This window comes from Coregonus lavaretus (genome assembly GCF_964263955.1).
Source record: "Coregonus lavaretus genome assembly, chromosome: 18".
NCBI lineage: Eukaryota > Metazoa > Chordata > Actinopteri > Salmoniformes > Salmonidae > Coregonus > Coregonus lavaretus.
This window is the reverse complement of record NC_140005.1, coordinates 14,819,198-14,831,614: the sequence shown is the minus strand read 5'-3', so window position 1 is coordinate 14,831,614 and position 12,417 is coordinate 14,819,198. Positions and strand designations below refer to the sequence as shown.

Genomic DNA, 12,417 nt, shown 5'->3' with positions numbered 1-12,417 from the left:
TACAGTAGAATAGAATACAGTATATACAGTGCATTTGGAAAGTATTCAGACCTCTGGACTTTTTCCACATTTTGGTACGTTACAGCCTAATTCTAAAATTGATTACATTGTTTTTTTCCCCCTCATCAATCTACACACAATACCCCATAATGACAAAGCAAAAACTGATTTTAATCTTTTTTTCAAATTTATTAAAAATAAAACACTGAAATATCAGTATTCAGACCCTTTACTCAGTACTTTGTTGAATCACCTTTGGCAGCAATTACAGCCTCGAGTCTTCTTGGGTATGACGCTACAAGCTTGGCACACCTGTATTTGGGAAGTTTCTCCCATTCTTCTCTGCAGATCCTCTCAAGCTCTGTCAGGTTGGATGGGGAGCGTCGCTGCACAGCTATTTTCAGGTCTCTCCAGAGATGTTAGATCAGGTTCAAGTCCGGGCTCTGGCTGGGCCACTCAAGAACATTCAGAGATTCGTCCCAAAGCCACTCCCGCGTTGTCTTGGCAGTGTGCTTAGGGTCATTGTCCTGTTGGAAGGTGAACCTTCACCCCAGTCTGAGGTCCTGAGCGCTCTGGAGCAGGTTTTCATCAAGGATCTCTCTGTACTTTGCTCCGTTCATCTTTCCCTCGATCCTGACTAGTCTCCCAGTCCCTGCCACTGAAAAACATCCCCACAGCATGATGCTGCCACCACCATGCTTCAACGTAGGGATGGTGCAAGGTTTCCTCCAGACGTGACGCTTGGCATTCAGGCCAAAGAGTTCAATCTTGGTTTCATCAGACCAGAAAATCTTGTTTCTCATGGTCTGAGAGTCCTTTAGGTGCCTTTTGGCAAACTCCAAGTGGGCTGTCATGTGCCTTTTACTGAGGAGTGGCTTCCGTCTGGCCACTCATAAAGGCCTGATTGGTGGAGTCCCGCAGAGATGTTGTCCTTCTGGAAGGTTCTCCCATCTCCACAGAGGAACTCTGGAGCTCTGTCACAGTGACCTTCGGGTTCTTGGTCACCTCCCTGACCAAGGCCCTTCTCCGCCGATTGCTCAGTTTGGCTAGGTGGCCAGCTCTAGGAAGAGTCTTGGTGGTTCCAAACTTATTCCATTTAAGAATGATGGAGACCACTGTGTTCTTGGGGACCTTCAATGCTGCCAACATTTTTTGGTACCCTTCCCCAGATCTGTGCCTCGACACAATCTTGTCTCGGAGCTCTACGGACAATTCCTTCGACCTCATGGCTTGGTTTTTGCTCTGACATGCACTTTAAACTGTGGGACCTTATATAGACAGGTGTGTGCCTTTCCAAATCATGTCCAATCAATTGAATTTACCACAGGTGGAATCCAATCAAGTTGTAGAAACATCTCAAGGATGATCAATGGAAACAGGATACACCTGAGCTCAATTTCTAGTCTCATGGCAAAGGGTCTGAATACTTATGTTTCAGTTTTTATTTTTAATAAATTTTGCAACAATTTCTAAAAACCTGCTTTCGCTTTGCCATTATGGGGTATTGTGTGTAGATTGATGAGGAAAATGTTTTATTTAATCCATTTTAGAATAAGGTTGTAACGTAACAAAATGTGGAAAAAGTGAAGGAGTCTGAATATATTCCGAATGCACTGTACATATGAGATGAGTAAAGCAGTATGTAAACATTATTAAAGTGACTAGTGTTCCATTATTAAAGTGGCCAGTGATTCCATGTCTATGTATATAGGGCAGCAGCCTCTAAGGTGCAGGGTTGAGTAGCCTGTTGGTTGCCGGCTAGTGATTGCTATTTAACAGTCTGATGGCCTTGAGATAGAAGCTGTTTTTCAGTCTCTCGGTCCCAGCTTTGATCCACCTGTGCTGACGTCGCCTTCTGGATGATAGCGGGGTGAACAGGGTGGTTGATGTCCTTGATGATCTGTTTGCCCTTCCTGTGACATCGGGTGCTGTAGGTTTCCTGGAGGGCAGGCAGTGTGCCCCCGGTGACACGTTGGCCAGACCGTACCACCCTCTGGAGAGCCCTGCGGTTCCAGGCGGTGATACAGCCCGACAGGATGCTCTCAATTGTGCATTTGTAAAAGTTTCTGAGGGTCTTAGGGGCCAAGCAAAATTTCTTCAGCCTCCTGAGTTTGAAGAGGTGCTGCTGCGCCTTCTTACATTTTACATTTACATTTACATAATTTAGCAGACGCTCTTATCCAGAGCGACTTACAAATTGGTGCATTCAACTTATGATAGCCAGTGGGACAACCACTTTTTTTTAAATGGGGGGGGGGTGGGGGAGGGGGGTATAAGGATTACTTTATACTATTCCAGGTATTCCTTAAAGAGGTAGGGTTTCAAGTGTCTCCGGAAGGTGGTCAGTGACTCCGCTGTCCTGGCGTCGTGGGGGAGCTTGTTCCACCATTGGGATGCCAGAGCAGCAAATAGCTTTGACAGCAGCAAATAGCTGTCTGTGTGGGTGGACCTTTTCAGATTGTCAGTGATGTGTACGCCGAGGAACTTGAAGCTTTCAAGTTAATTATGCTGTGGATGATGTATTAAACTACACATCAACACTACAGAGTTTAATGGCTGTGATAGGAGAAAACTGAGGATGGATCAACAAAATTGTAGTGACTCCACAATAATGACCTAAATGACAGAGTGAAAAGAAAAATAGAAATATATTCGAAAACTTGCATCTTGTATGCAACAAAAATGTATGACGTAAATGCAAAGCCTTATGTTTGGGGCAAATCCAACACAACACATCACTGAGTAACTGCCTCCTTATTTTCAAACATGGTGGTGGCTGCATCATGGTATGGGTATGCTTGACATCGGCAAATACTGGGGAGTTTTTCAGGATAAAAAGAAATGGGATGGAGCTAAGCACAGGCACAATCCTAGAGGAAAACCTGCTTCAGTCTACTTTACACCAGAGACTGGGAGAGGAAATTACACAAGGCCAAATCTACACTGGAGTTGCTTACCAAGGAGAGTGAATGTTCCTGAGTACCAAGTTACAATTTTAACTTAAATCTACATGAAAATCTATGGCAAGACTTAAAAATGGCTGTCTAGCAATGATGCCCTACATCTCGACAGAGCTTGAAGAATTCTGAAAGGAATAACGGGCAAATATTTCACAATCCAGGTGAGCAAAGCTCTTTTATAGACTTGCCAAAGAAGACTCACCGCTGTAGTCGATCCCAGAGGTTTATTTGATTTATTTGACAAAAAATGACAATTCAATACATTTTTATCCCACTTTGTAACACAATAAAATGTGACAAAATCCAAGGGGTCTGAATACTTAGATGCATTAGAAATTAATGGTAAATATTGTATTGTGTCATTGTGGAGTCACTTTTATTGTAAATAAGAATATAATATGTTTCAGAACACTTCTACATTAATGTGGATGCTACTATGATTACGGATATCATGAATGAATCGTGAATAATGATGAGTGAGAAAGTTACAGAGAAACACTGCTCATATGTATAAAAATACCTCAAATAAAAGGTGACATTCTGTACTTTCGCCTCATATAAAACATTTGATCTCAAATCTAAAATGCTGGAGTATAGAGACAAATTAAAAGTTTTAGCTTCACTGTCCAAATTAATACGTTTTATTGAGTGTGTGTGTGAGAGAGAATGTGTGTGAGAGAGTGTGTGTGTGTGTGCTTGCGCGTGTGTCTATGATGATTACTCTGTGAGTCCGGGCCAGAAGCTGACCGAGTGAAGTGGCACTTAACCCCTGTCTAGAACTTTTATCAAATAAGCACTTTTTACATCACAAATACCGCTGACAATACACACCACGCAAATTACAAACAGGTAAAATAGCCCATTCTGTCTTAATTTCATTGTTGTTATTAAGTCGCTTTTCGAGATGCAATCTTTATTGCTGTCATGCTTAGTAGGCTGTTGTTGAGTGGGCATTAAATCTTTATAACAATTCATTATAGAAATCACCTTAAAGCAAATATTTATTAAGTTTGCAAAGTGTGTGTGTTACCTAATTTTGTGTAGAGTGCGTGTGTGTGTGTGCGTCTGTGTGCAGGCTTGCTTGTGTCTGTACGTTCATGCGTGTGTGTGTGTGTTACCTGTGTGTGAGTACAGTAGAGTATAGGTGATGTTCCCATTAGGTTTGGCTGGTTGGCTCCACTTGGCCCTGAGAGAGGTCGGTCCTTCACTACCAACATCCAGCACCACGGGACCTACTGGGGCCATCTCCAACGTTCGCCTCTCCACCTGGACAAACACACACACGCATGGAGAGATACATTATTATCGTCATCATCAGTAATCGATCAAACAAATTGTATGTGAAAAGTGCTTTCACAGAAATCTCCCCGCATCCCTCCCTGTCTCCCCTGCCCCTCTACCTCCCCTGCCCCTGCTTTCTTCCATTCTCCTCTAGCCCCCTCCCCTCTGTACCTCACCCTGCCCTCCCCTCCTTAGCCTGTGCAGTGCTGCGTTGGCAGATCTGTGTATGACACTAAATATGTTTAGCCATATTGGAGAAGAGCCCAGCCCATCCCAGGCCCTGACTCCCTGAGTGACATTTCTCCCAAATGTCATCGTCACCAGACGGCCATTTATTGAACTCTAGAATCGATCACCTTTATAACGCCTGCCAGCTGACACACACACACACACACGTCAGCAGCATTATCATAATGCAAATGTGCGTATGCAACTAAAGGCTTAGCGCATAAACACTACATGTAAGTGTGTGTTGAACCTGGTTGCTTCTGTTAGTCGCTCTGGATGGGAGTCTGTTAGATGACTTATGTGATGTAGTTGTTGAGCGGCTTTTATTAAAATAATTTAATAAAAATAAGTGGGTGTGCGTGACAGTGAATGTGTGTGTATGTGTAATCATGTGTGTGTGTGTGTGTGTGTGTGTTTGTATGGGTGTGTGAGTGTGTGTGTGTGACTCACCAGTGGTCCCAGGGCACAGCCCTGTGAGGTGCAGGCCTGTACTCTAAAGCTGTGTAGACTCCAGGGAGACAGGTGGTCAACAGAGAACCACAGGGAGGAAGAGTTCTGGACCAGCACACCGTTCATCCACACTCCATAGCTGCTGATCACTCCTAGAGGAGAGGAACACACACACACACATGCAAGGACACACAGACAAGGACACACACACACACATGCAGGGACACAAGGACACACACACACACATGCAAGGGACACACACACACACACACCCTGTCAGTAAACGAAATCACAAGGAATTATCCTAACATTATTACAGGCACATAAGGATTTCCCTCCATACGGGGCTCAAAAGATCATGTTTGTGGTAAGAACCTTTTCTGTTTTAATTATGCGTCTGCCCAGAGAAAACCATTTCACGTCTGTGTAAAGAAATGAAGACACAAAGCAGACAGTAATACATCTCCACACTTAATATGTCCCATAGTCAGCTGGTGTGCATCCCAAATGCCTTCTTATTCCCTAATTAGTGCACTACTTTTGACCAGAGCCCCATAGGGCTCCATAGCTCCATAGGGAATAGGTTACCATTTGGGCAGCAGAGCCAGTGAATCGGTGGCTGTGAGAGTGTTGTAATAAGCCCAGGTTGATATGAAGCCTAATGCATAACAGGTTTATTCTCCAGCTTGTCTCCATGTTTCCCACACTTTAATCTCCAGCGGGATTAGTCAACAAATCCCTAGGAAAATTGTGAAAAACTCCTCCAGACTTCTAGTAGTGTGGAACCAAGCAAATCGTATGGGGTCCATATTGACTCCACATTACAAGCAGCCAGACGAAAAATACAAAGCATTCTTTATGAAGAATTAAAGTATTTGGAAGGCGTTTTAAGTGCGAGATAATCGGGTAATTGTGATTAAAGTTTTTTTCAAATTAAATGGCTGTCAGATTAGCAATGCTGTAATTTATCACGTCTAATAGGAGTTTAGGATTTATGGAGCCAAATGCACACACACTATATTATACACACTATGTATTATACACACATCTTTCACAACACACACACACACACATGCTTTACACATCGTACACACACTATACACACACACTGAACATGTGAAACTGTGCATTCTAACTTTGGCGACTACTAAGTATTTTTAAAACCCCCCACTTTGGGCTGGATGTGTCAATGTGTAGTTCATACATGCATAATCTATGAGCAGAATTACTGTCTTAACTCAATTAGCCACGAAATCCCTAGTTTGAAAGCGACTGTTTACTGGAAGCTGTGCAGTCCCATTTTCCCTAAATTTTCCCCCACGTGCCCCCTAGCAATTAGAGTTCCAGCCAACGAACTACAGCCCCTTGCCATTTGAGTGACAGAGAGAGACCACGACGTGGTGCACATACAGTATCTGCACATATGTGATGTAGTACACCATTTTTGGGGACCACTTTTGTCTCGTGAGCGCTACTTTCTGAACTACTAGCTAAAAGGTATACAAAATATCCAGAGAATATGTGTGTCAAATGCACATAAAATCAACAGTGTAATGTTTGGATTCAGTCTTGTGTCAGGTGAACTGTTGTGTCCTGACCTTTGTTCTAATAATTGTCCCATAATCTCCAAACTGTTCCCTTTCAATTACTACCACGGTTGTGCATATGCTTTTCATATTTCTTCTGTAAGAAACATTTACATTTAGCCCTATCTATATAGGCCAATTCCCACGAGTGTAAAGGGTTAAACAGGATACAGAATTGCAATTAGAATTTGAATGAAAGGAAATAGAATTGAATTCAGTGAAATTCAAATACCTTTTCTGTTCTATATTACTGTAGGTGTAGTCTATACAAATATACAGTGCATTCGGAAAGTATTCAGATCCCTTCCCTTTTTCCACATTTTGTTACGTTACAGCCTTGTTGAGAAAATATAATTGGCTATTCTAAGCACTAAGGTTAAAAGAGTATATGAATATTGTTTCCAGAGAAAAGTTATATATTATTTGGTATCTGGAAGTGTGACCTGTCAGATTCAATGAAACTCTTATGTTCTATGAGAGGAATTTCTAAAAAATTTGACTGAATTAAATTCTACTTCCTGTCACTCAAACTCAAATTTTAATTCTACATCCTCTGGCCAATTCAATTTGAATTTCAACTCATGAGTTGAATGGGAGTCAATTTCAAAATTCTGAATTGAGCTCAACCCTGATGGGAAGGTTACAGAAACTAGTGTGATCTTTGATAAAAATATGCATATATTTATTTGTTTGGCAGACACATGCAATTAAAGTGTTTGAATAAAACAACGTATACGTTTATTAGATATCAACATTTTCAGCACAGAAAGCGAACATATTTTATTTTGGAAATAAGAGTATTGATTACCATACAATTTTGACAAGAGCAAATTAAGTCTCATTTATAGCTGTGTATTTTCTCCTAAAAGCATGTACCAAACCATAATGTGACTGCACATAGTTTACAGACATCGTTGCGCTGTCTTTGAGCATCCCCTGACAACAAATGTGTTGCTACAGATGGCATTCATCTTATAGTCTCTATGATACCAACAACTACATTTCATATCTAACTCAGAGGAGGTTTACATGTGATGGTTGTTTTTTAAGACATCCTGTCCTCTTTGTTGTATACACTTACCATAAGTTGTTCTGATAAGTGCATCTACTAAATAACAGATAGTCAGCGTTTGTACTTGAGCTATGTTTACAGCTGTTATAATACATCATATAAAACAAAGTGAACATTACGAAACGAATAATGTCTGATTGTGTACGTGCTTTTTATGTGTGTGTGTGTGTGTGTATGAGATAGGCAGCTCTCTCCTCTGTGTTCCCAGCCTGCAGTTCCCAGCTTCAGTCAAAAGAGAGCACTTGCCATCCACTTAAAGAAGCAGAAAGATCTTACCAACGCTCTCTCTCGCTCTCTCCCCCCCCCTCTCTCTCTCTCTCTCTCTCCCCCCTCTCTCTCTCTCTGTCTCTCTCTCACTCTGTCTCTCTCCCTTTCTCTCTCTCCCTCCATATTCACAATACTTTTACAATCACTTATCTAAAAGTGTCTGTGACGTGTGCAGTATTCCAGAACATATTTGTGATGTGTGACTAGCATCCCTCAATTTTGGTAAACATCTCCCATTTTTGTAAAAATGTCACTGTCATAGGTGGAGCTGGAGGTGAGTGTACAAATACAAAGCGTGTGTACCTCAGTATGTCATCCCTGCCCAACCTCCCCCTCCACCTATGATCCTTTAATAGACCAACTAGTTTGGAATCAAGTGTCTAGTATGTAGTACATATGGTATGTACTATAGATACCAGGGCTCTCCAACCCTGTTCCTGGAGAACTACCCTCCTGTAGGTTTTTACTCCAACCCCAGTTGTAACTCACCTGATTCAGCCAGCTGATTACTAAAATCAGGTCTGCTAGATTAGGGTTGGAGTGAAAACCTACAGGAGGGTAGCTCTCCAGGAACAGGGTTGGGTACCATGTCTAGTATATATAGTATATATAATATGAATTTATACAGCCATTGGTAAACAATTAATATATTTTCCTCTGTCACGCTAACCAATTATCAATTGTTCCTCATTCCCACCTCACCCCCCTCTTCCCCCCTTTGACCTCACATACCCCCTCCCCCTACCCACCTCCTTACCGTTGGGTGTGTCTGGGGGTGTCCAGGTGATGTTGAGGGCGTGGGGGGAGAGAGGGGTGACGTAGGGGGCAGGGATGTTTTCAGGGGTGGTCTCCTCTGTGTGAGCCTCGCTAGGGGGGCTGACGGAACAGCCTCCTCCCGTACACGCCTAAACACATGGGAAACACACACACACATATAAACATGCACACGCACACAAACAGGAAACAAGGTTTACAAAATAAAGATGAGTGTTTCGTTTGAACGCATAAAGTTATGTATAAATGTAATAACATTAATATATTTAATAATTTGTTATTAAATGTAATACATTATACAGTATAATATAATCCTCATATTTAACTGAGAGTGTATATGTGTGTACTCACAGATACAGTGAAGCTGTAGGTGGTGCCTGGTGTCAGGTTACGGAGGGTGTGGTCTTCAAACAGTTCAGAGCTGTTATACACACACACTGGCTCCTCCCCTTCTACTGACAGGTACACACTGTAGAACTCTAACACACCATTCACCTGCTCAGGACGAGACCACCTGGAGAGAGAGAGGGAGGGAGGGCGGGGGTGGAGGAAAGGGAGAGGGAGGGAGGGAGGGAGGGAGGGAGGGAGGGAGGGAGGGAAAGATAGAGAGAGGGAGGGAGGGAGGGAAGGAGGGAGGGGAAAGGAGAGGGAGGGAGAGGAAGAGAGAGAGAGAGGGAGAGCGTATCAATATATACAGTATGTATTCTCTTAATATAGCAGGACTTTCATCGAGGCCTGAGTAAGTTCCACATACCTCCTTTTTACTGGTCCATTTCCCCGACCACTATGCTGCCACATTGTGTGTGTGTGTGTGTGGGTGTGGCAGAGACCCCCTGGCTCTTCAGACAGTCTTTATCAGGCCAGACGAAAACACACGCATACTCTGCTGGGGTTGACTTTCCATGGTTTACCCAGCTAGCACATTTGGTTCCTTGGAAGTTGGGTGGACATATGTTTTTGGTTTCACATTGGATGTGGGAACGAAGCCATACATGTCTTGACTGGTAAAACTGAGAATAGAAGTGAACATTTTGTCTTTTCTGGGAACGTTTATTTTTAGGTTGCAGGGAGGTTCTGAGAACGTTTTATTCTGGTTCCTTAAAACTTTCCCTGAATGTTTCAATAAGAATTTTAATAACACTGCTAGATTATTTTGGGCAAACCTTTTTTTTTACTACAAGCACAGATAGGACACATGGAAATGATGTTCCTTAGGCATTGATCATGCAAACACATAATTGTTTTTTGTGACACAGCATCAGTGAGATTCAAACCTATAACTTTCAGTTTTCTATCCATGGAATTAATCCACTGCGACATCAGGATGGAGATAGCATGCCACATTTTTTATGCATACAAAGCTGTTCATTTTAGTATTTTCAAACATACCCAATTTTAAATTAAAGAAGCACTCATTAAGATCAGGTGTGGCCAATTAGTGGGCGCAGCCAACACAACTGAACACACTTAACAAGATAGAGGGTTTTGTTGATGCTGAGAATGTAATGTATATATACAGTGGGGGAAAAAAGTATTTAGTCAGCAACCCACTTAAAAAGATGAGAGAGGCCTGTAATTTTCATCATAGGTACACGCCAACTATGACAGACAAATTGAGAATTTTTTTTCCAGAAAATCACATTGTAGGATTTTTAATGAATTTATTTGCAAAATATGGTGGAAAATAAGTATTTGGTCAACTACAAACAAGCAAGATTTCTGGCTCTCACAGACCTGTAACTTCTCCTTTAAGAGGCTCCTCTGTCCTCCACTCGTTACCTGTATTAATGGCACCTGTTTGAACTTGTTATCAGTATAAAAGACACATGTCCACAACCTCAAACAGTCACACTCCAAACCAAAGAGCTGTCAAAGGACACCAGAAACAAAATTGTAGACCTGCACCAGGCTGGGAAGACTGAATCTGCAATAGGTAAGCAGCTTGGTTTGAAGAAATCAACTGTGGGAGCAATTATTAGGAAATGGAAGACATACAAGACCACTGATAATCTCCCTCGATCTGGGGCTCCACGCAAGATCTCACCCCGTGGGGTCAAAATGATCACAAGAACGGTGAGCAAAAATCCCAGAACCACACGGGGGGACCTAGTGAATGACCTGCAGAGAGCTGGGACCAAAGTAACAAAGCCTACCATCAGTAACACACTACGCCGCCAGGGACTCAAATCCTGCAGTGCCAGACGTGTCCCCCTGCTTAAGCCAGTACATGTCCAGGCCCGTCTGAAGTTTGCTAGAGTGCATTTGGATGATCCAGAAAAGGATTGGGAGAATGTCATATGGTCAGATGAAACCAAAATATAACTTTTTGGTAAAAACTCAACTCGTCGTGTTTGGAGGACAAAGAATGCTGAGTTGCATCCAAAGAACACCATACCTTCTGTGAAGCATGGGGGTGGAAACATCATGCTTTGGGGCTGTTTTTCTGCAAAGGGACCAGGACGACTGATCCGTGTAAAGGAAAGAATGAATGGGGCCATGTATCGTGAGATTTTGAATGAAAACCTCCTTCCATCAGCAAGGGCATTGAAGATGAAACGTGGCTGGGTCTTTCAGCATGACAATGATCCCAAACACACCGCCCGGGCAACGAAGGAGTGGCTTCGTAAGAAGCATTTCAAGGTCCTGGAGTGGCCTAGCCAGTCTCCAGATCTCAACCCCATAGAAAATCTTTGGAGGGAGTTGAAAGTCTGTGTTGCCCAGCGACAGCCCCAAAACATCACTGCTCTAGAGGAGATCTGCATGGAGGAATGGGCCAAAATACCAGCAACAGTGTGTGAAAACCTTGTGAAGACTTACAGAAAACGTTTGACCTGTGTCATTGCCAACAAAGGGTATATAACAAAGTATTGAGAAACTTTTGTTATTGACCAAATACTTATTTTCCACCATAATTTGCAAATAAATTCATAAAAAATCCTACAATGTGATTTTCTGGATTTTTTTTGCTCATTTTGTCTGTCATAGTTGACGTGTACCTATGATGAAAATTACAGGCCTCTCTCATATTTTTAAGTGGGAGAACTTGCACAATTGGTGGCTGACTAAATACTTTTTCCCCCACTGTATATCTTTTTTCATACTGGCCCCACGTGGGAATTGAACCCACAAGCCTGGTGTTGCAAACGCCATGCTCTACCAACTGAGCTACATCCCTGCCGGCCATTCCCTCCCCTACCCTGGACCAATTGTGCGCCGCCCCATGGGTCTCCCGGTCGCGGCCGGCTACGACAGAGCCTGGATTCGAACCAGGATCTCTAGCGGCACAGCTAGTACTGTGATGCGCAGTGCCTTAGACCACTGCGCCACACATGTATGCACACAAAAACGCACACACACATACACATCAATTACTGCACACACACATCAATTCAACAGGCATTGCACCATTGTACCTATGATGAAAATTACAGGCCTCTCTCATCTTTTTAAGTGGGAGAACTTGCACAATTGGTGGCTGACAAAATAATTTTTTTCCCCACTGTACACTACCAGTCAAAAGTTTTAGAACACCCCCATTTTTCTAGTTTTTATTGAAATTTAAGCAGTTCAAGTCCAGTGAATAACCTGAAATGGTATAAAGGTATGCGGTAAACTGCCAGAGGTAAAAAAAAATAAAAGTGGTTACCTACCAAAAACGGAAAAATAATGTACATTTCAGAGTTATAAAAAAGGCATTTTTCAGGGAACAAGTAAAACGGCTACCACAGCATTTTGCAGCGGCACGCAATACCCTCTGGTGTACGTCTAGTTGGTCAGGGGTTCATCCTACAGCAAGATA

The 12,417-nt window shown here is 42.6% G+C and overlaps 1 protein-coding gene across 1 annotated transcript in view; it reads right to left on the bottom strand.

The window, feature by feature from the left end:
* The window catches only part of ush2a (Usher syndrome 2A (autosomal recessive, mild)), a gene marked incomplete at both ends in the record, with an annotated part of 418,741 nt that overhangs the window by 171,062 nt on the left and 235,262 nt on the right, over positions 1–12,417 (bottom strand). The window contains 4 exon segments of the mRNA XM_084181556.1: positions 4,093–4,226; positions 4,920–5,071; positions 8,602–8,749; positions 8,970–9,132. Coding sequence (XP_084037682.1) covers positions 4,093–4,226; positions 4,920–5,071; positions 8,602–8,749; positions 8,970–9,132 — 597 coding nt within the window.